This window comes from Amblyomma maculatum, chromosome 1 (genome assembly GCF_055883805.1).
Source record: "Amblyomma maculatum isolate TAMU_Amacu chromosome 1, ASM5588380v1, whole genome shotgun sequence".
NCBI classification, from domain to species: domain Eukaryota; kingdom Metazoa; phylum Arthropoda; class Arachnida; order Ixodida; family Ixodidae; genus Amblyomma; species Amblyomma maculatum.
Genome location: NC_139344.1, coordinates 401,285,299 through 401,308,083, shown reverse-complemented (window position 1 = coordinate 401,308,083; position 22,785 = coordinate 401,285,299). Strand labels below are relative to the sequence as shown.

Below are 22,785 nucleotides of genomic sequence, written 5' to 3'. Positions count from 1 at the left end.
TTGTATCTTTCTCTTTCCCCCATAACTTTTGCCATCCTCCTTTCCTCAGCTATTTGCAAAGCCTCTTCAGATAACCAGTTTGCTTTCTTGCATTTCTTTTGCTTTGGAACTACCTTAGTAGCAACTTCTTGTATTATATCACGAACATCAGTCCACATCTCTTCGGGCTCTCTGTCTTCTAGATCTAATTCTTGAAATCGATTCCTCACTTCCACAGCATATTCTAATGGAATTTGATCCAGATCATACCTGAAAGGCCTTCTAGTTTTCTGCGTTTTCCTCAATCGAAGCTTAATTTTGGCAACAAGAAGCTGATGATCAGTGCCACGATCGGCCCCAGGCCTTGTTTTTACTGCTTGTATAGCGCTTCTTCATCTCTGCCGGCAAAGAACATAATCGATCTGATTCCTGTATAGACCGTCCGGTGAAGTGCATGTGTACAGGCGCCTCTTGTGCTGTTGAAAATGAGTATTCGCTATGGTCAGATTGTTTTCTTGACAAAACTCTACTAGCCTCGGCACAGCTTCATTTGGCTCGCCAAGACCGAACTTTCCTATAATTCCGGATATTTCTTCACTCCCGACCTTGGCATTCCAGTCTCCTATGAGAAAAACGACGTCTGATGATGGGGTGCGGTCTAAAAGGCATTGTAGGTCCGCATAAAATCTCTCAACGTCAGCTTCTTCAGCAGTAGTGGTCGGTGCATAGACTTTGATAACTGTTATGTTGAAAGGGTGACCTTGGATCCGAAGTGAAATCATTCGGTCGTTTTTGGGGTTGTACCCTAGCACTGCTTTGCCCATTCTTCTGTTTACTATGAGAGCGACCCCATTCCTTCTCTTGGATTCGTGCCCACAATAAAAGACATAATAGTCGCCGGAGTTAAATTCTCCCATTCCGGTCCACTTGAGCTCGCTGATACCCAAGATATCAATGTTCAATCTGTCCATTTCTCGCTTGACGACATCCAGTTTACCTTGCGTCATAGATCTTACATTCCATGTTGCTATGTGATATATCTCCTTGCAACATCGGACTTTCCGGTCGCTTCCCGACACATCCACAACTGAGCGTCCTTTTGGCTTTAGCCCAGCCGCTTCATTCGTCCTGGAGCTACTAGGAATCGCCCTTTGTTCATCCCCAGTAACATGTGGGACGCCTTCCAACCTGGGGGGCTCATCTTCCGGCGCCATATCTTTAATGGTATTGTGACTGGCCATAGGGTTTTCTTGGCAGGAAATACTGGAGTGGGTTGCCATTGCCTTCTCCAGTGAATCACATTTTGTCAGAACTCTCTGCCGTGACCTGTCTATCTTGGGTGGCCCTACACAGCAGAGCTCACGACTTCATCGAGTTTCGCAAGCCCCTCCGCCACGACAAGGCAGTGATCCATGAAGCACTAAAACATTAACTTGCAATCAGGCATTATAGTACACGTTGAAATAAAAATATACATATTGACACTCCATAATTTATGCCTTCAAATGAAGCACTGTGAGAGGCTCAAAAGATGAAACACAACGTAGAGCTGCTGCACATTTCAAGGTAGAGCTGCTGTACCTCTCACATAAAGAATAGCAGCACACCCTGAAATCTAATTGCGGCAGAGAATCCAGAACACGAAAACTATGTTATTCATTTCCCTGATCATTTCAGTCAGCATTCTCTGACCAGTGAAAAGGCAGAAAATCATAGATATGTGAGCATATCTATATACCATAGCAACCACATATACACATCTGAATTGCACAAAGGAACAAGCTGAATCTTGATACACACAAGCAAAAGAAGTAAGAAGCCATAATGTGTACAATATATTTTGTAAAGATTGCACAATGTCCACAGTATACATAATCTATCTACAGAAAAAAAAAAAAAACTATTCAGGAAGTTGCAAATTAATGTCGCAACAAAAACGGTTTCAGTTTTTCTGTTTAAGAAAGCCAATGTTTTTCTTCGAGCAATCCTAATTGAGATAAAAAAAAAAAAGTCACGTCAATATAATCTAGCATTACTGTGCACTCACAGTTCTGTTACAATGAATGGCAGACCAACTTCTTAATTCAATTTGACTATTTTCTCACATTCGGTAAATGTTTTGGCATCATATACAATACAATAGGATTATTTGTCATTTTACATGAAGCAGGAAGCCTACAGAAAGGCTGCCAAAAGCCAGCTCGCAAGCTATGGCTGCAGGCTGTCTTCATTGGCAGTTCTCATTGAAAAATGATATGAGCAGCCTCTTTCTCATGGCAAAAGAAAACAGAAATACAGTACATGGAATAATACAAGGTGCATACATGACAAGAAAGACATTATATACCTTAGCAACCACATATACACATCTGAATTGCACAAAGGAACAAGCTGAATCTTGGTACACACAAGCAAAAGAAGTAAGAAGCCATAATGTGTACAATATATTTTGTAAAGATTGCACAATGTCCTGCAAGTGGTATTTTCAAACTAGATATTTCGAGTGCCTAAATTGCTCAGTATGCATGGTAATTTGTTCTGCAGCATTTGTAGATCGCATTTTCTTCCACTTGTTTCCCCTTCCATAGCACACAATGGGTCGTGTTGTAATACTTCACATTTCACAGAAGAGAGGATAACCGATGGTCGCTTAGGGTAACAAACTGGATTCCAAGGGAAGGAAAGCGTAGCAGGGGGCGGCAGAAAGTTAGGTGGGCGGATGAGATTAAGAAGTTTGCAGGGGTCAAGTGGATGCAGCTAGCACAGAACCGGGCCAAATGGAGAAATATGGGAGAGGCCTTCGCCCTGCAGTGGGGATAGTCAAGCTGATGATGACTTCACATTTCTTTCTAGTTTAGCGGTTTTCTGACTGAAGGTGTTTTATTTGGCTTCTTGTTTGAATTGTTTGCAGAACCAGTATGCAATACCGGTAGCATATTGTGGCTGGAACAATGTATTCGGTGATCAATTCACGAGTGTGTGAGTGCATTGGAACATTTTCAACAGCTCTCAAAAGCTTTCATTCTAGAATGAGCTGCCTCCCAATACTGAATTTAGTAGTTCACGCCAATGCTAGGTAACAATAGTTAAGCCCAGATAAGAAAAAGCTATTGGACATCAACATAAAAATGTAGCAAGGATATCAGTCAGTTCAGTCGTGTCCGACTCTTCGTGACCCTATGGACCATGTCACGCCACGCTTTCCGGTCTCTCACTATCTTCCTAACATCACATAACTTCATCTGCAGTGCCTCGAGGATGCCATCTAACCATCGCGTTCGCTGCCTACCCCTTCTCCGGCAACCCTCAACCTTTCCCAACATCAAATCTTTCTCCAGCGACTCCTCTCTTCTCATCAGATGACCAAAGTAGCTGAGCTTTATTAGAATTTGACCCTCCAATGAGCAGTCAGGGTTTATGGTCGACAATATCGAAAAGGATATACATAGCAATTTCTAGAAACTATGTCTATTATTTATGACAACTTTTTTGGAATAGAAGCATTCCAAAATTCCCAGAATCTTAAAGTTAGGCACACTTTGTTATATAGTTGACAGTAGTAAAATTTAATTTTGTGCACTTATATTTTTGTTTTTAGTAAGAAACTGAGGTGCATTCATTTTCTAAGCATTTATCTTCAGGCTATTTTTCTGCATCCATTCATCAAGCTTAATATTAGCCGTAGCTATTATCTGATCATTTGATTCTCCAGTAAAAAAAAATAATTTGTGTCATCTGCATAATTTCTGAATATAGAGAATAGAGCAATGCAGTAGACATCATACACATACAAAGCAAAAAGAAAGGAATCCAGGATGCCACTCTGAGGCATGCTGAGGGAAACATGAAGTGGGTCAGATAAGTAATCACTTATAGCTATAATTTGGATATGATGTTTTCGACAGGGCTCAATATGGGCGATGGCTTTTTCACAAAAACAATAATGTTCCAGCTTCTTTATCAATACTGCATGATACTGACAGTGGCGAAAGCTTTCGAGAAGTTGATGTAAAGAACCAAAACCTAGCTTTCCTTTTTCTGTCTGCTTAAGAAATGTTCTTTTTGTGTTAGAAGTTCTGTGCTAAACCGCTTATGGAAACTTAACTGGGAGTTGGCTAGAAAGGTATGTTTTTTCTCCAAAAGTTGTCATTCATTTTAAAGCAGCATTTTTTTTTGCAAAAGCTTTGGATATGGGGCTATACTTTCCCATATTATTTTCGTCACCTTTTTTATGCAGTACATTTGCTCGAGCAACCTGCCTTCTAAACATACATTAAATATATGCACTAGACATGAGCAAGGAAGTGGACATGTTTGAATGGATTCATTTAAATAGTTGCAGTGTCTTTGGCACTATTACTCCTTGAATGTAAATTTATATTTTGATCTCCCTTTAACTGAATGGAGTACAGAACACCAAACTAGTATTCCGAGAAGTTTCGGAGTTCATCAAAAGCAGCAGTGACAATTTCCAGATTTTGCAAAGGGCAGACAATTTTCCTAGCATTTGCAGGTTTTTCAGGTCATTAGAAACTATGCAAAAAGTCACAATATGCCTAAGCAACAGTACATAAATTATTTTGTCAAAACTTGACTGATTACAGTCACACAGCGGATAATGTTAAATGGGGAGAGTATGGCAGGTTGTGGCAAGTAATTAGAAGATCACATGAGGTTAGGACCCTTGCCGAAATAAGCTGGCCGGCTATAGCTGGCACAGAGCAAGGTTAAATGGCGGCCAGTAAAGTCACTTTTGTTTTTAATGGATACAGCTGTTAATGATAACGATTTATTATGATATCTGGTTATGGTGCCCTAGTGCTGAACCCAAGGATGTGGGATCAATCTCAGCTACGATGGCAATTTTTCAATTAAGGTGAAAAGCAAGGCAACCATGTACTATGCAATGTCACTGCACGGTTAAAAAACACCAGATGAAATTATCCAGAGGCCTCTGCTACAGGGTCTCTTGTAGCCCAAGTCACTTTGGGATGTTAAGCCCTATAAAACAAACCATTATATCTTGTGTCTCCAGCAACCATTACTATTTTTTGTTGAATATTTTGTTTTGAAACTAATATTTAGCTAGCTTCAAGACACAGGTTGTTGTTCAGGGTGCATAAGTACGCACTGCCTTCATGTATCATGGCAACACATTTGCTCAACGAGGACAAAGGCAATGTGTTGTAGTGACCAGTGCCTTCGGCTTGAACGAACTGAACAGCACTGCCCCTGCATGAAGCACTTATCACCTTGCTGCTGACTCTGAATATTTCAATTTGGAGGAATATGGCCCTCTCACATTTGCAATTTCGATGTGCCTCCGGACAAACTGCAATAATCTCAATGAGGCGGCCAAAGGAACCTTGGATGTGGATAAATGAGTTCACTCGTCGAGATTTGTCAAGCTCAGCTGTGCACAACATCAAGGAGCCTATTGCCATTTTCCTGTAGTGTGTGCCGTCCGCTCTGTGCACAGCCTTGCCATAAAAAATTACACCGCCAGTTGCCACAAAGTGCTTTTTCATTCTATAGCCTTTCATTAACATTCGGAATAATTTTTCACCATCAGCCTTTTGTGTTGTGACATGTTGCCACAAAATTGGCAGAGCCTGTATCAAAGAAAACTTCTGAATAATTTGTCTTTCAGGGTACCTGGTGCCCCTGACCATTCTGAGAAGCCTCCCGTTCATTGATTCGAATGGGAACATGGAATAGCCCCACAATGGACCCCATTCTTTCACACTGTCAACAATATGCAATAATAGATGGGAATTATATGTCATATTACTAATGCCATAGAGTTCCTGATATTCTTGAAGGAAACTCAGCATACGAAGCTTCAAGTCCCTTAGAGCTTCGAGCGAGATACATTCCCCTAACATGTAATGCATCATGTCAACCAAGTTCATCCAATGCTTTAAGTTTCTTGCTGGTATGTTACCAGGGAGGACAATTGCAGAATAAAAGAGTAGCCAGTTGCGCCAGTCAGCTGCTTTCCAGTATTTCACTTCTTTCAAGGATCTTGGAAGCCTTGACAACTCCCACACAGGAGTTAAACCAAGCAAAATGTTATCAGCCTCTTCGAGGCAACTACGGAGGCGAAAGCCTTGGCTCACTCCCGACTTCAGCCAAATCAGTGTTGTCGCTTTAACCACGCCAGAGCACACTGCATGCATGTAGTCGACTACAAAGCCAGAACAAAAACTAAAATATGTTAGGAGAGTCAGGACACTTGTCGACTTTATGCCACAGCTTACTGCCTTTTGCTTTGTTCTGGCTTTGTAGGCATTCACAGCAAATGAATCATGCGTGCGCAGCTTTGGCATGGATGATGGTGCAGGATAGACGCGACAATGACCATTGCCTCGAGCGACCACCTCTCCAGGGAGCTCACACCAGCTGCACCCATGTTTCCCATTGAATTGGGTCATTCCCATCAATTCTGACCGGGCGACACTGTCAGCTGTGCATGGTCCAGGAAACACTTTTGTGACCTTTTCTACACCCTCACTGTTCTGCCAACGAATTCCAGTTGAGGACAGTTCATTTATTTTTTTCACAAATGGTGACAGGAATGTATTAATGGCAGGCTTGCCTGGGCCAAACCACAACCCTGCAAGAACGAGTTTTTGAACCCTGTCTTTAAAAGGCAGCTCATTAATTTCGGCAAGCAGGGGCCAAATTCCAATGCTACTGCTTTCAAAAAGGGGGACACCATCTGTACTAAATGTTAGACTAATGTCATCTGGTCCAATAGGGAGTTTTCTATATGCTATGCTGTTTGTTATGTCAGTGACATCATAGGAAGTGCACTTTTTTCCACTGGTCATCTGACTTGTTCTCAGAATGTCAGATATTTGAGACTCCAAATCTAGAGTGAAAAAATATGATGATGATTTCAACAGGTCAGCTAATTCATGCAACGTATCACATTTTGTACATGCAGCCTCTGCCGCTTCCAAGACCCCGATATAACTGGAGCATCTGCTGCAGTAGAAATGCTTTGTTCGACTTGCATCAGTGCCACTGAAACACTTGAAGAATTTATACTTCGTTGTAGGCAAAGAAGTGCCTTCTGGCAGATGTGATTCGACCAAAGTCAGCAGGCTCTCAGTAGCTGCTTTTGAGATGTCATGCCGAAGGCTGTGCCCCATGATGAGAAGAAGGCTTTCAGCAACTGTCACTCTTGACCCAGGATATAGGGGCTGATCCTGTGACAGAGACAGGAAACAAATATAAAACAAATTTGCACTTAGCAGCCAAATGTTATAGCCACTTATTTATAGCGGCAGGTTGACAGTAAATGTAAAGGTTACCATGGATGAGTCACACCTCAGTGTAACCAAAGTGGCAGTGCTGGGACAATGAGACACCGAGAAGGTGATACGGAAAAGCTGTCCATTGCAACCATTAATGCACATCAACACACCAAAAGTAGCATAATAAAACACTATTGCTTGTGTACACCATTAAAATATGAGACATCTGGCCATAAGCACAGATCAAGCGGTCTCTGGCATGAACCATGCATTTGCTTAAAGGGACTAGGAAGTGGATTGCTGCTAAATTTCATTAGTGAGCAGAATGAATGAGCATTCGCACCAAGTGTGAGTCCTTGGAATGGCACTCTCTTCTTTTTAAAACCAATATTTTTTTAAATTCATGGGTCCAAATATTGGTCACCATATACCAATGGTTTACGGTTTTTAAATAAGGGGTGGGATCCCTCCACTTGTAGAGGAGAGGAAGGCAAATCTAGGGGCCAAATTATGCAATGATCACATCACAAAAAACATTTACAAACCTGTCAATTAGCCCCACTCCGATTGGTCTATGCTTTCGCCAGTGAGAATTGACAAATAGGAGTGGGACAGATCAACTGTTTTGCGAGATTTGTGACTCGTTTACAATTAGATAGTTGCATATTATGGCCCAAGGAGGCGTTTTCCATGGATCTAATAATAAAAAGAATCTAAATAAGCAGGAATAATTCACAAAAAAGAAAATGACGAATAATGACTATGGAAAAAAGAAAATTACTAATAATGACTAGGCAAAACAAAAAGAACCGATAAAAAATGACTTGGCAAAATAATAAAAGGCAAGGCAAATACTTATTTTTAAACGAAAGACATCCCATAATAATAAATGCCACCTTATTTTTTTTTTTGGGGGGGGGGGGGGGAGGGGGGGGGGTGTCTCGGCGTGTGGGAGTCGAAGGCGGAGAAGGTTATGTTTAATCCCCGATATCTTCCCCCCCCCCTCCCCCCAGCTCAAAAATTTTTGCGGCTGGGTAGGAGTACCTATCTCTCGCCTTCATAATTTGAGTGTTTTTTAAAGTCGAAATTTTTTCTAGGCTCGTGGACCGAAAAACCGTGCGCGAGATCTGTGCATCAGATCTATGCGCTGATGTGTCACTTAATTGTCAATCGTCCTGATGACGTCACCAGAAAAACAAAAATCCTGTCTCCACCGCGAATTGAAACACAATTCCTCGGATCCACAGCCTAGAATAGTGTGCTTTAACCACCTGCTGCGCCACGCCCGGGATCAAGAAACGCACATCATAATTATCCTTGTCTACCGTTAGGAAGATAGTAGCGACGACAATGATGCTGCAATTAGTGATAATGACGGCGCAATTAGTTGATAATGAGAGCAAGCGTGTGGCACCGTGTGCAGCAACGCTGCGGCTTTCGCATTTCTGCTGTGTAGATCCCACAGTGCTCTCGGATTATTTTTTTTTTTAATTTCCTTCCATAAATAATGCTTACCAGCTGGCTGTCTTCATCCGAACGTGTACTTCTGTCCGGCCCATCTGTAGTGATAATCTCTGCCTCACTGTCGCTGGAGCTCTCCGAGCTGTCCATGCTCGAGCCTTCCGAGTCGTGCGACCCGTACAACTCGGAGTCCGCTTGTGAATCGTAGACTCCTGCAATGGGGTCGTCTGCAACGGGATCGTCCACAAGGGAGCCTCCGGATTGAGCCGTCGCCTTTTCTTCGGGACAGCTTGAATGGGAACCTGAAGGGACAGCCTTCTCCGCGCCAGGGCTTGTCTCCGGCAGTTGCTCGGCGGCGCGCGGTTGGTTCGGATCTACTGACTGGCTGTCAGAAGTGGCTGCAGCTGCTGCTGCCTTCAAACGGTGTTTTGTGCGAATCGGCACTTCTACTTTGGAATCCCAGAGATACTGGTTGTATTTTCTTTTTGGCCCCATGTCACAGTTTGACGCTCGACAGCTCAAAGAGAAAATAGCGCAATGCTTTTGCGGTGGCGCGCACAGCACACTGCATGCACAGAAAAAGGGCGGCAATAGAAAATACAAGGTATGAAAATATGCGAGATCATCCGATCAGAGCGAAGGCTATGGTTCTGTCTTGTTCTGTCTCTTTCTACGAGTCATGTACGAGTGATCTAAAATCTCATTACTAATCTTAAACGTTTTTTGATTTGACTAACTGTTCATGGTTCTGAATAGCGAGCATTGTAGGTAGGTTTAATTATACGGTGTTTCAAAAATGAATTAAAAATGCATTTATTATGATGGTTACATACATAGCGGAAAGTTAAAAATGCTGGCACTATCATCATCGTCATCACGTGCCACATTTTTTGCTTCTTCCTGCATGATTGTGCGACATTTTGCTTTTTTTGTGCTTGCTATACCTGTCAAAATGTCCCACGTGTTAGTTAAGTGGTGCACCGAAGATAAATGGGACGTATATAGTGTCCGCGCACTTGTGGACACCGAACTAGGTGTACGGCTCCTTACGGAGGAGAACGCCGTAAGGCAAGTACGTGGCTCGGTAGTCGCCGTGCGGTGGAGGGATGGTGAGCCGCCAGCAGAAGCGGAGCTTCTGGATTTTGGTAAGTGATGAGAAACGTTAAGGAAGTCATTGCGCGAAGTAGTATTTGCTTTATGGTGTTGAAACTTTGCAGGCACTGAAAAAGCCTTGGAGAAGAGGAGGGCGCAGCTTGTCCGGGCTGCTGTTCCAAAGGCCACGGACAAAGCCCAAGCGCCTGCCGAGGTGAACTGTTGTATTCCTATTCTTTGTAGCGCGCGCGCTGCTGTGTTTTTTCATCTATATTTATCGGCATGCGTTATGGCAAGAGCTTCAATAAATTCGTTGTGGTAAATTTTCGGCGAAAGCATTTTAAGGGTAAGGGCCATTGTAAGGGCGATTTTTCCGGAGACGTTTCTTCCTGGGATATTTACTCCGGGGACATTTTTACCAGATCCCTGCAGGGTCGCATCGCATCGCTGATATCTCGCGCCGCGGGCTTGGTGCGAGTGTGACCAAAGTGACGCAAAGCTTCGCCCTCACTCTCGCGCATGTGCTTACCATTCCTGACAATTTCTAGAGCAGCGTTCGTTTACAGTGCTGCTGACGGACGGGACGAATAGAAACGTGTATTGCTGAGTGTCGAAGACATGCCGCTGTTGCAATTAGCAGACCGCGCTGCGTGACACCTACTTAGGTATTTGGTGATGTACAGCCGTTCTCAAAAGTGTATAGCAGTAGTAGTAGTAGCAGTAGTAGTAGTAGTAGTAGTAGTAGTAGTAGTAGTAGAAAATGTTTAATAGCCAGGAAAATAAGACTCGAGAAAAAAATTACAGTGGTTAGTGTTTTCATTTCAAAACTCCACTGACCTTGGCTGCCGCTCTAGCGTGTGCAACGAGTGCGCACTGCACTTTAAGCTCCCAGCTGAGCAGAGAGGTCTCCCATTGCTCCTTTGTTTTGTGTGTTTTGACCAAAAGTGTAGAGGACAGGGGTCTGCTTCTGAGCCGTGTAGTGACGCTAATTTTGCATTAGCGGAAGTTCTTCCCATAAACATGCGCAGGGTTCTGCATTAGGGGGAGCGACATTTCACCATAGCCCCCCCCCCCCCCCCTTCTTTCTTCCACCAAAGTCCCTGCTGCTAAAACGCAGCACAAAGATGAGGATTTGTTACTTTGTTATCAAACATTTATTTCGACGTGATGTAATTGAAACATAAAAAGAATAGTGTGCACTTAAAATAAAAAAAAAAAAACCTTTGCCTTGGGCACAATCGAAAAGTATGCAGTGATCCTCACAATAGTTCCTTGAGTCCTGGATTGGCTTTCCTCAGGTAAAGATAGCATGTGAGCAGTTCTTGTAATGCAACATCATGGGCCGCCAGCCGTCATTATAGGAAAAAAAAATTGCATGGAAATAAACTTGCACGTTTACATCTGACGGTCCAGCGGAGTAAAGGTATGGGGCAGACTTGGTGTCCCCCTGTGCGCACGCCTATGGTGCTTCCCATTAGAGAGGGTAGGACAAAAAAAAATCTTGCCATCAAGAGATTTGGAACACAGAAAATGCCTTAAAAGCATCACGAAATGGCTCAGAGGCAGACTGCCTGGGCTCTCACTTTTGACAAAGACTGTACATAAAGACATTTATTTTTGTACACAAGGTGCTCTGTGACATGAGTACCCTAATTCCAGGAAGACTAGACTTGCTGCTTGTTTGCTTTCAGTGAATCCAGCATGTCAACTTTGTAAACTTGGCAGATTTTAGAGCACTTGCAGGTTGTTTGGAGTCATATTGATGTCTTTTGTATGTTTTTGTGTTTGGGTGTACACTACGCAGATCAAATGTGTCATGAGCAAAATAGAAGTTGCTGAAAAGGCATTCTATAAGCTGAATCGTTTTCACACATTTAATTTATAGCTTTTGCCTTGAGCCGTTTTGTTTCTACTCATTTGCAGACTTAACGCGAAGCACTAGTTTGCAAAATGGCATTTTTAATGCACTATATTTTTCAGTGCACACAGATTTCACCTCCGGGTGCGACGTGCATGAAATTTTAAACTGCACCAAGCATCAAGTGCACAATGAAAGCATGAGAATTTCTTTGTTAAGAAATTTTGCCAAATTACCAGCTGCAGTCCTTGACGCCAGCAAAAATAATTTTTTTCTATGCTTTGTCAGGTGAGAAATTCATGTGATATTCATGTAACAAACCAGATTATCAATTTCCAATCATCTCTACAATTGTCAGCATGCCTGTCTAGAGCATTGTGCTCTGGAATGAGAAATGTGAAATCTCTCGCTGATACACTGCAGTTGCTGGGAGAAATGGTATGTCTGTGTGGAATCGGGTGCATGCACTGTGGACAGGCATACCAACAGCTGCACAAAAAATACTTTGAATTCTTATATGAAGCATATTTTTGCCTGAACCCTTTCTGTAATCATGGGTCTAGGGCCACAGCATCTGCCACTGCGGGGCCACAGCTAAGGTGGCAGCACTTGAAGAAAGAGTTCAAGAACTCGAAGAGCGACTGCAAGCAGCAGAAAACAACTATGGTGAGTTTCATGTCTCATATGTTGTGTAGGGTGCTTGCCTGTTGCTAATCATAAAGTATGTCATAGTAGTTAGGTACATCGTCTGCAGTCAGCTATACGTAATACATGAGTGCAACAATTGCCGCTTTGCTATTTAAAGCTGATATTCACCGCTGACAAAAGCGTGGATTCCCAGGAATGTATGGTGCATTATGTGGCATAGTGTCATGTGCGCCTTGATACTGTGGATGGCGCAGACAGAAAAAGAGAGTAGATTCTAGAAGCTATACGTGCAAACTTTGGCATGCATATTAAGGACACCAAGGATCATCATGTTACTGCAACTTGTTTTAAGTGAATTAACATCCTCCTGTGGCACTGGAGAACATGTGTACTCTCGAGGCTGTTACATGTTATACAAATGCCTCAGTGTAGTTGCATACAATCTAAGAATGCAGCAGTGACTCTTGGAGGAGACCCTCCAGCCCTCGGCATAATTGTCGTGACATTGTTGGGTTTGTTTTTGTGGGGTTTAGCGTCCCAAAGCGACTTGGGCCATGAAGGATAACGTTGGCCACCTGAGGGTCTTTAACAAACATTGACATTGCACAGCACACAGGCACCTTGTGCTTTGCCTTATCAAGACACGTATGTTATGGTCAGGACTGAATCTGGGACTTCTGGCTCAGTAACGAAGCGCCCTAACCACTGAGCACTGTGGTGGTGTCATGACATGATTAATCCTTTAGCCGAAAGGCTTGCAATAATCAAGTTGATTGCCTCTGAATTAGAGAAGGGTATTAGGGTGCATAGGGCAAATAAAGGTATCGTAACTTTGTCTCTACAGTCTGAATTGTCGCACCATGTATACACATCATAAGTTCATTCCTAACACATACCCTGATGGTAGAGGCCTTAAAATGATCACCACCAGAAATGGAAGAAAAAAAAAGAATTCAGTGTTCTTGTTTTGAGTGATGTTTGGCTTCCTTTATGTGTTACAATAAGCCCCTAATTCTCCTACCGATGTTTTCTCCTGTGTGCCTCTTGTATTCTCCCTTTGAGGTCTCCATGTCTCGCTTATTGCTGGAATTCTTATGTACATAATTATTGAGCTATACTTATGCCCGAATTCACCAACTTACTTCGACTTGACCCTTCACTTTCTTGAGTGGAGAATGCAGTCACTTGTCCCCATAAGGTTTGCTCAAGAAATCCCCCCCCACTCAAGGAACTGTAAATGGCATATTAGGACAAGATTAAGGCTGAAATTTGGCTCTAAAACTGCTTGCCGCTGCATGTAACAAGTGCATTTTGTCTTGTTGAATCTTTGAACAATTTTTACAAAGAGAACTTTTTTGTGGGCTAGTTGCTAACTGATCATTTTAAATTTAAAGGCACCAAAACCACACGCACATGCACAAGAGAAGAAAAAACTGGACAGAGTGCCACTCACTTATTGTGCAGAAAACATGTGCATTTATACCACTGCCGGCGCATGCGCAAGAAACACATTCAGCATCATGTAGTATAAGATGAGCAATGCTCAAGAAATGTTTTTTCTGTCTAATGCAGATGTATTGACATGTCGCTGATGTAAAACTCAATTAGTTCTCTGGCTATCTTATTACCACTCCTTGCAAGAATCCGCGCATCAGAAAAACACGGTTCACAAGTGCTGAAGGGCAGGATTTGATATACTTCGGTAAATTGGGGCCCTCTTTATTTTGCTCTACATTTCGTTCATGTTCCCTGATTCGCTCATTCACATATCGCCCTGTGTTTCCCATGTAGGAACAACAAGAGAGGGGAACTTCATAAACAACCACATTAGCACATTTCATGAATGGTCGCCCATGCCTGGTGCCACAACCTCTTTTCTTTTCTTTTTGGCCGTGCCGTATGTGCACAAGTTGGCCCACAACCTGAAGAAAGTTGCAAGTAGGCATGGGATGGTTGGTACTTGTCTTTTCGACCCCCAGAAAGTCTGAAGCCTTTGCCCTCGAATAGCAAAAAGAAAGGAAAAAGAAAAGGAAAGAGGCCGTGGTATCGGGCATGGGCAACCATTCATGAAATGTGCTGAAGGGGTTGTTTATGAAGTTCCCCTCTTTTGCGGTTGTTTCTACGTGGGACAAACAGGACGATGTGTTAAGGAGTGAATCCGGGAACTTGAACGAAATGTAGAGCTAAATAAACAGGGCCCCAATTTACCGAAGCATGTCAGATCCTGCCCTCCAGGCACTTATGAACAGTGTTTTTCTGATGTACGGATTCTTGCTAGGAGTTGTAATACGATAGCCAGAGAACTAATTGAAGCGTTTTATATAGGAAAAAAGGCAATTTTTGCAGCAGCGACACGTCGATAAGTCTGTATAAGGCAGAGAAAACGCTTCTTGAGCATTGCTATCTTACACTACATGATGCTGAATGTGTTCCTTGCACATGCGCCGGCCAGTGGTATATATGTATGTGTTTTCTGCACAGTAAATCAGTTGTGAGTGGCGTACTGTCCTGTTTTTCTTCTTGTGTGTGTGAGTGGTTTTGGATTTTTTGAATTTTTTGTCAGTCTTTCTGACAACCGGATGATGTGGATGAGGGAGTGTAGTAGGAGCGGCACCTGGGATACATGCAGGTAGCATAATGTGGTGCTGTGCGCTCATGCTCATATGTATTTCTACATTTGTGTATGTGTGTATGGACTTGCCGGTGGAAAGAGTTCAGAGGGGTGTGCATAAGCTTAAAATCTCACTTCCCATTGTTGATAGCACATCTTTACTTCACTGATTTATATGCACAGAATAGGCAAGCTACACTCGCTTGTTCCTGATGATCTTTGCACTTGACTCAGTAGGTACACATTGAACTAAACTGGTCCATACCACTTGTTAAAACTGTGCAGAGAGGTAGACAAGCTGGAGACAGATGAGTGCCTTCACTAGAGAAAAGTTTATTCCGCATGCTCAAGATGGGAAGCTAGTTGAAGAGATTATATGGGAGAGTGTTTTGCACAAACTAATCCATCATTCCTTTTTATGCTGAGGGACGATGTACAAAGTACTATATACGGAGAGCAGTGCGTGCGAAGCAATTGATCAGCGAGCGCAGCTCGAGTAGGTGTCATACCCACATGTTTCTTGCTTTTTGCAAGATTTTCCACTTTTCATTTACAATGCCATTGTTCAGGTTACCAAGTCGAGGTTCTGAAATGAAGCAGTGCCGAGCAAATTATTATTGAAGGTGGAGGGGGGTAATACTTCTGACCAGAAGAAAAGTCCACTAGTCGAAACGTTGGCTCGACCTGCAAACTGAGGCGTATCCCATTTACCCTTGTTCAGTGCTTCATTCTGTGTCACCAGCCACTTAAGATCTTTGCAGCCTGTCAAAGCTGCCCATACCACAGTGGCCCATCTGTTGCAGCTAAGAAAGGAGGGCTAAAAGTAAAGAAAAGCCTAAAGTGCAGTGAGGAACCACAGCACAGGATTGCTGGTCATCAGAAATAGGGAAAAAATTGCAAAACAAAAACTAGTCATGACGTAGGTTCTATGTCGCGCTTGTTGTCACGTGACCCTCTGCGTCTGATGAGCAAAGATTGAGTCTGACACAGGCATTGACAATTGGTCTGAAATTTGTAATCCTTCTCTTTACACTCAGAGGGCTTGCATGCTTTTTCATAGCACATTGCAGCAGATGCATCTTAACCACGAATTTGACTCTCCCGGCACTTGCAGTTTTCAAAAAATCTGGGAGCAGTAGTTGTAATCATGCTCCATGCCGACCGCGAGTATCCCTTCCAAAGGTAGCAGTGCTATTATTACGAGATTTTCAAGGGAATTTTTAGTTTTTTTCCTCTAATCCAGGATCAGTTTGAATGAAGTTTTGCTACTGAAATGAAAAACAATCCTCGGAGGCTACTTGGAGTAGAAGCTCGAGTCTAGGATTGGGTACGAATATAGTGGTCACTCTTGTAACATGTTTATAAAGGGCATTCAGACCTGTTATAATTGCTACAAGCAGAGATTTGCAGACTGTAAGCAATGATGCAATGTTTATAAATATCTTTCAACTTGAACTTGTTATGTTTGTCTCCAGATTCCTACACTATGCTGAAGCGATCGCAGAAGCTAGTAAAGAAATTGGAAGCTCTCCTGGAGGCTCCAAGACCTGAAGATGTGGCAACGGCAGAAACAGTAAGCATTTGCTCTTTGAAAAATATCTCTTATAGTTAAGAAAAAAGTAAGAACACTGCCACTATATTCTGTTTCACAAGCTGTTTGCAGCACTACAAAGGTTAGGCTGATCCGAGCCAATCAGGATAGCGTACACTTCTTCATTGTGTTCGTGCTCGCCTGTGCCATCAACGGCGATAGGAGCACAGTCACGCAGTTCAAGCCAACCTGATTGGCCCAAATTGCCCTTACCTTTTGTCGTTCTGCAAACCGCTCAGTGTGGATCCTCAGTGATGTCAATGCTAGAGCAGGAAGCGGTCACAGAAAAGAAATGCGATTTGTGTGGATATATGTTTGGGTGCAAACAAAACAACGTATGAGAGACCTTTCATGGTGATAGTTCCATGCACAAGTTATGCAGTCAGAAATGGTTTACTACGTTCAGTGCATATTAGTGCTAACTGTAGTTGGTAAAACTTGAGGCTGTAACAGAGAACTTGCCCCTCAGAGCCTTCTCGCTACCTTTCTGAATCGACCGATAAGCTTCCTTTGAAAACATCTGCTAGACAAAAGAAATTGCTCGTTTGTTTGGAGCAAGATCATAATAGAGCTTGAGCGAATGGGAACTAACCAAGGTTGTAAAATGCTTTAAGGAGCATATGTTGCTTGTAATGGGAATACAGTTTTGTTCTGTAAAGGTTTGTCATGGAACAGCTCAGTGTGATGGTCATATGGTAAGCCCCCTTCTCATTTGACCTGAGTAAAATGAATTGCGGATTGTTAGGGAGAGTTCTGGATTGATTTAGGTTAGCATGCGGTGCCAGTCCCGAGAGTTGCAACATTTTCATGCAGGTCATTACTATTTTTGACATTGGTAATTACAGGATAGATAGTGCAGTGTGTTCATAAGCAACTTGGGAGGCTTGAAAATTGGCGTGTAAAATGGTTGTTAGGTCATTGTTAGCAAGCCAGCAATGTACTGCATATTCAGGGTGCATTTAAGAAAGACTGTCTTGGAAAAACAAATGCTAAAAATGTAACTTTAGTTAATGATTTTTAGTTAACGAAGTGAGAGGTCCGGATCCCTTTTGACTCAGGGCACATGCTCGTCAGAGGCGCAGAAAAAGTAAAAAGAGAGAAAGAACACTGCACAGTATTGTGACAGCCTTTAAAGACCTTGGTTCACTACAGTTCGGTTGAGCTGCTTCAGATGTCACCAAGCCATGGTAATCCAATGTGCCAGCCATTCTGATTTCAGGACTAAACAGGTGTCTCAGCCAGTTACAGTCAGCTGTAGTAGGCTGTAACAGTATAATTAGGACCGTAGAGTGGCGAGCTACACTTGGTGTTTCTGTGTGTGCCCCATGTGTGCCAAAATGGTGGCTGCTCTAGCTTGAATCAATGCCTGCAGGATTGCACCTGTTTCCACGGTACTAAAATTGTTTTGCCTATCTCTCAGGTACTCTGTGGGGATGCTAATCGATTACCCATTGAAGTTTTATATTTAACGATTGCTGTTAGTAAATATTAATGCAGATAGTCTTCTGTAACTGTTGGAATACCAGTTTTAATAGGAAATGCACATATCCTTGCAAAATGTGTCTGTTAGAGGGTATTTTGGCATCGTGATAGCTAGGAGTGCTAAGCTGCTAGCCAGAGCCCAAAAAGAGCATAGGAAGGGATTGGCATGCAATTTGAAATTACCAAAGACTAAAATGGCGGAACAAGAATTGAATTAATGTGAGGTAGAGGATGTGACGTCACGCAACCGGAAGTAGAGCCGAAAAAGGGCATATGAAGAAATTGTCGTGCAATTTGAAAGTATCAAAGACTAAAATGGGTGAAAAAGAAGTAAATTAAGTATTAATTAAGTTACATATAGACAACAAGACATAGCTTAGGAAGCACTCAGTGTCGACCTCTCTTTACTGGTAGCTGCACACCAAGTTGCAAAAAAAAAAGTGGCAAGAGCTATATTTATGACAGATTCTAGAAGCAGGCCAGTAATTGTGAATGAAAATGTGTCTGGCACTTGAGTTTTTTTATTGAGCCTGAGTCCAGACACATATTTGACAGCCAAAGGTAAATTGCCTCCTGTGTGTATGCTGTTTAGATACGCCAAATTTTTACTTTCTTGTCAGTGCTTTGCTTTCACACCTATAAAAAATTGTGGCTGGTCAATGTCACCTTGATGTGTTTCCTTGCTTTAAGCGTCGCCTCTAAGAGTGGAAGTGGTTCTACTCATACCTTTGCAGTGTTATCATTTCTAGCCTATGACCGCATTTCACAAGCCCCTGTGCTGTCACTGTGTGCCACAGGTGGAGTCCTTCAGATGAAAACTTATTGATGTTCAACGAACTACGAGCCAGATTAAATCCTAAGGGTACTGAGTGATTTCTCGCCTATTAATAGCAGATGTGTAACTATGTCATTTTTTGTGCTTGTTTCTTTTTTATGCAGGTTGACATTGGGAATGGAGTGAAAGTTGAAAAGTCGACGATCGACCGCTTTGTTGTGCACAGTCAAGGACTTCCGACAAAGTTTGCAAGAAGCCTTCTGAGGCAGGTGTTTACAGAGGAAGAAATGAAAGGAAAATCCTTGTTTGGGAAGGGCAGCAACGCCCATAAAGATGGCACTCATAAGGACCCTTTGGACCCTCTGCGGCTCAACGCTGTGCTAGGTATGCATTTGGGGGGCCTTAGTCATTCCTGACTTTTACTTTTTCTTCCGGAGTTCTGCACAGAACATTTAATGCATTGGTTAATGTATTAGTTCCCTATTGCAAGAACCAGCGTCTTCCAGTACGAAACCAGTAAGATTTTCGCCTTGGTTTTGCACTGGATCTTGGGGGGGGGGGGGGGGGGGGGTCTGCAATAATCAATGGAGCAGTGACGGGAAGACACTGGTTGCACTGGTACGATGGGAGAAAAGCGCTGGGATTAGCTTTTTGAAGCTGGGTGTGTCGCTGACATCCGCGATGCACTGAGAGAAGCTCTTTATGTGTGCTGGGGCCGCACTGGTCCTACCCAGTATAATCGGTGCGTCCCGCGGCATCGACCAGTTAGCATCCCTCAGGGGCCAACATGGGAACAGCGTACTCGCAATCAACCATCGGGGCGCATATGAAAAATATGCTTCAAGTAAGCACTTTTTGCTGCGAAGTCGTTGCGCACCTGTAAGAAAACAAAGGCAGTATTTTTTTTCTAGAGTTTCCATGTTTCAATAGGTCGTTTCGAGAGAGACTACGATCGTCGCTCCTCTGATATCTCATGACACACTGACGGTTAACATACAGCTAAAACTGGAATTGAATAATGTAGGCTACCATGCATAACAAACTTCACAGCTGACCTTAAAGGCACTCTAACACAATGATTACTGCCAAAATGTTCAATGGGGGCTCAATCGCAGGCAAGCGTAGCCTGCACCGCGGCCCAGTATAAACAGCAGAAATAAAAAAAAATAAAACAAGGAAGAGAGTAGTTTACCAAGCGATGGGCCCATGGGAGAAAAAAACATACAGCGCTTGTAATGCATAATATTTTGCATGTTTCTCAAGCTTTTCCGCTCCTTCTTGCTCTGCGTATAAAGCAGCCGAGCCCTCGGTCATCGCAATGCTTCCCGAAATGTTTACATACAAGTAATTTTAGTTACATGCAAAATAGTGTCGTCGCTGCTGCACTTGCCGGTATTGAAGCTTGGTCGCACTTTTTTCCTTGAAGGTTTGTGCTACAGCTCCGTGTTCACTGAAAATTACGCCCACGGTAGCAGAGCAGCGCTGAAGAGTCGGCGCTGGTAAATTTGCCAGTGATATCAAACTCCACATTTTAAAATGATTCCAGTGCACAAAATAATGCGCATAGGCGTCCAGAACAATAGTTGCTAGTCTTGAGAGTAGGCAGCAAACTCCAATGATCAAGAAGTTGTAATTGTTAGAGTGGCAGCAATGGGGGGGCCTGTAGACTGCAAAACAGGAAGTCCCAACCTTATAAATGCTATCATGACATCAAATGCAAAAATCTTTCAAAGGTTTTCAGTTCTTGGCATGGCCGAGTTGTTAGCATAGTGAGCTAGATTAAGAGCTGCCAAGTTATAAACGCGCTAGGTGCTGCTCTTTTTTTTTTTTTGCTTTTTAAGCTTTCTTTTTAATGTACTTGAGGTGCTTCGTTACTTTTTAGCTTTTAATTTTTATCCTAGGCCTTCTTTTTCTCCGGGCGACCAGTGCCACCAATGCGGAGCATGCCATTATGCCGCGTCCCAGTGCGCCCAGTCTTCAGCGTCATACTGGGCCCATAATCAGGTATGGCGCTGGGGCACTGGGAACCAGTAGCGCTGGTTTTTGCAATAGGGTTGCGACTCCTGCAGGCATATATAACTTCACAAGTTGAGTCGTCCTTGTTCTCAAAGCTAGGTCTGCAGTGCAAAAAATAAATGGATGCATTGAATGTACGTGTTCTTGCATTAAATGAATTTTTTAGTGTCCATTATTTAGTGCATTTACTTCTTTTTTAGGTATTGTGTAGCGACTGTGTATTCGTGTGTATTACCTCTCTTTAGCAGTGTGTTGCTGGTATATAGTACCTGTGAAGTTTGGTACTGTTGAAGTCATCTTTGCATGGGTGCAATTTTGATTATTGAATCAGTTTTACAAACCTCTCACCCCTTTCATAGTGTTCACTGCTTTGTGCAGAGATCTATGATAATATGATGAGGTTTGTGAATTGAATCGATGCGGCATGATTTTTTTTTTAACTACAGCCCAAGTGGCAAACTTTTTTTCTTTCTTGCAGGCTACACCTGCAGCCGATTTCCTACAGCAACAATGATACAGCTGAAGAACAGCCTGTCGTCGATGCTAAGTCGTGAAATTAAATAGAGGGCACGTACTATGTGTGGGTCTATCTCTGCCAGCCAGGCAGCCTTTGTTTTGAAGGATTTATTATACATTTCCAAACAACATATGGGTATTTATATTTGCATGTTTGTTTGCAGCGACCAAAACATCAGTAGCCACTTTATACAATCGAAACAGTTAAACGTCCTGCTGCACTGGCAGTGTTTACAGGGAGCAAAATAGCCGTACAAGACATCATGATGGCAACAGGGAAGCATCAAGGATTCAAATGCATAAGCTCCGTCATGACACAAAGCACACATTAGCCTGCCATCAGAAAAGCATGCATTAGGAACACACTAGACTCACGGTGGCCAATATGGTTTTGAATGCCATTAGGAATGCATGAGGAAAGCTCACAAGACAGTCATGAGACATACAAATGAGTCTAATGTATAAAGTCACCGGAGTTTCTAAAGACACACAGTGCATATTTTCTTAAGGGTTGGTAGGAACAGTGGCCGCTGAGCAGCTCGCGTTTCTTCATTCTCGAAGATTATGTACCCTTGCGCGGACAGCGAGAGATCATTTCATGAGCACACGATGGGCTATCGCTTAGGTAGACGTCTCTGTTCATTTGAACATATTTTAACACCTAACCCAAAGAGGCTGTGCGGAGGCAACTTCAAACATATTCCCCAACCCCGCGTTATCTGCTCGCATATACCCTGTGGTCTGAAGCCCTTACAATAAAAAACGTCTGTGGCCTGCATGCCATTCTACTATGAACACTCTCGGCTTGCCCTCACTCGTAACTTCCCACCGGTTTGCAGTCCTAGAATTGAGAACAGTGCGAGGCGGAATTGTTCAGCTCCAAAACGGACACAGATCCGCGCCATGACAACAGCCTTTCAATTCGCTGATCGTCACGAGTTCATGGCCACTTCATCCAGCTGTTTCTCCCGCATCGGTATCCTACCTTTTTGTGAACAATAATAAAGTTTATCTTCCTGCCCCGCTTTGATAATTATCTTCTTTTTGAGTTGTAACGTGCGCATAATCACTGCGAAGCACTGCTGCTAGCAGCTCTCCTTTCTCAATGCCTTGTAAAGAAATGATGCCTAGCTGGACATGGCGATCATCCTATTTCTGTTGCAGTTCATAATGACACAGTTCAGAGCGTCATGGAAATTATATTTATAGTATAACAGGCAACAATATATTCCTGACTTTGCTGGAAAACCGGCGGAAGGTTCGGAAGAAAGAAACATCACGTGTTCAAGCGAAGTATATATATGGTAGAAATTAAGTGCGTGTTTTCCTTCAAGACTATAACATAGAACAGCATATCGCGAGCCCAGCTCTCACAAGCGTGGTTTCCGATAGCAGTAGTATGCATCATCATCATCAAATATGCTTAACACGTTATAAAACGCACCTTAACATACTTGTTTCGCGTTGACACGCAGACGTGTACAAACATTTCCA

The 22,785-nt window shown here is 42.9% G+C and overlaps 2 protein-coding genes across 3 annotated transcripts; one reads left to right on the top strand and one right to left on the bottom strand.

The window, feature by feature from the left end:
* Positions 1-5,060: 5,060 nt before the first annotated feature.
* Positions 5,061-9,197, bottom strand: LOC146208702 (uncharacterized). Its single transcript, XM_084579202.1, has 3 exons — positions 8,757-9,197; positions 7,315-7,376; positions 5,061-7,233 (listed from the first exon to the last, which is right to left on the bottom strand). Exons 1-3 carry the CDS (start codon positions 9,195-9,197, stop codon positions 5,061-5,063), a joined length of 2,676 nt encoding a protein of 891 aa, XP_084435328.1.
* Positions 9,198-9,631: 434 nt separating this feature from the next.
* On the top strand, positions 9,632-21,350 carry LOC146208701 (uncharacterized). 2 transcript variants are annotated; one of them, XM_084587310.1, is made up of 6 exons: positions 9,632-9,847; positions 9,920-10,008; positions 12,216-12,318; positions 16,387-16,484; positions 18,924-19,143; positions 21,254-21,350. In XM_084587310.1, exons 1-6 carry the CDS (start codon positions 9,655-9,657, stop codon positions 21,337-21,339), a joined length of 789 nt encoding a protein of 262 aa, XP_084443436.1. In that variant the 5' UTR covers positions 9,632-9,654; the 3' UTR covers positions 21,340-21,350. The 2 variants fall into 2 exon arrangements, with proteins under 2 accessions (XP_084443436.1, XP_084443437.1); XM_084587311.1 differs by lacking the exons at positions 9,632-9,847; positions 9,920-10,008; positions 12,216-12,318; positions 16,387-16,484 and having other exon boundaries at positions 18,918-19,143.
* The last annotated feature ends 1,435 nt before the right edge of the window (positions 21,351-22,785 follow it).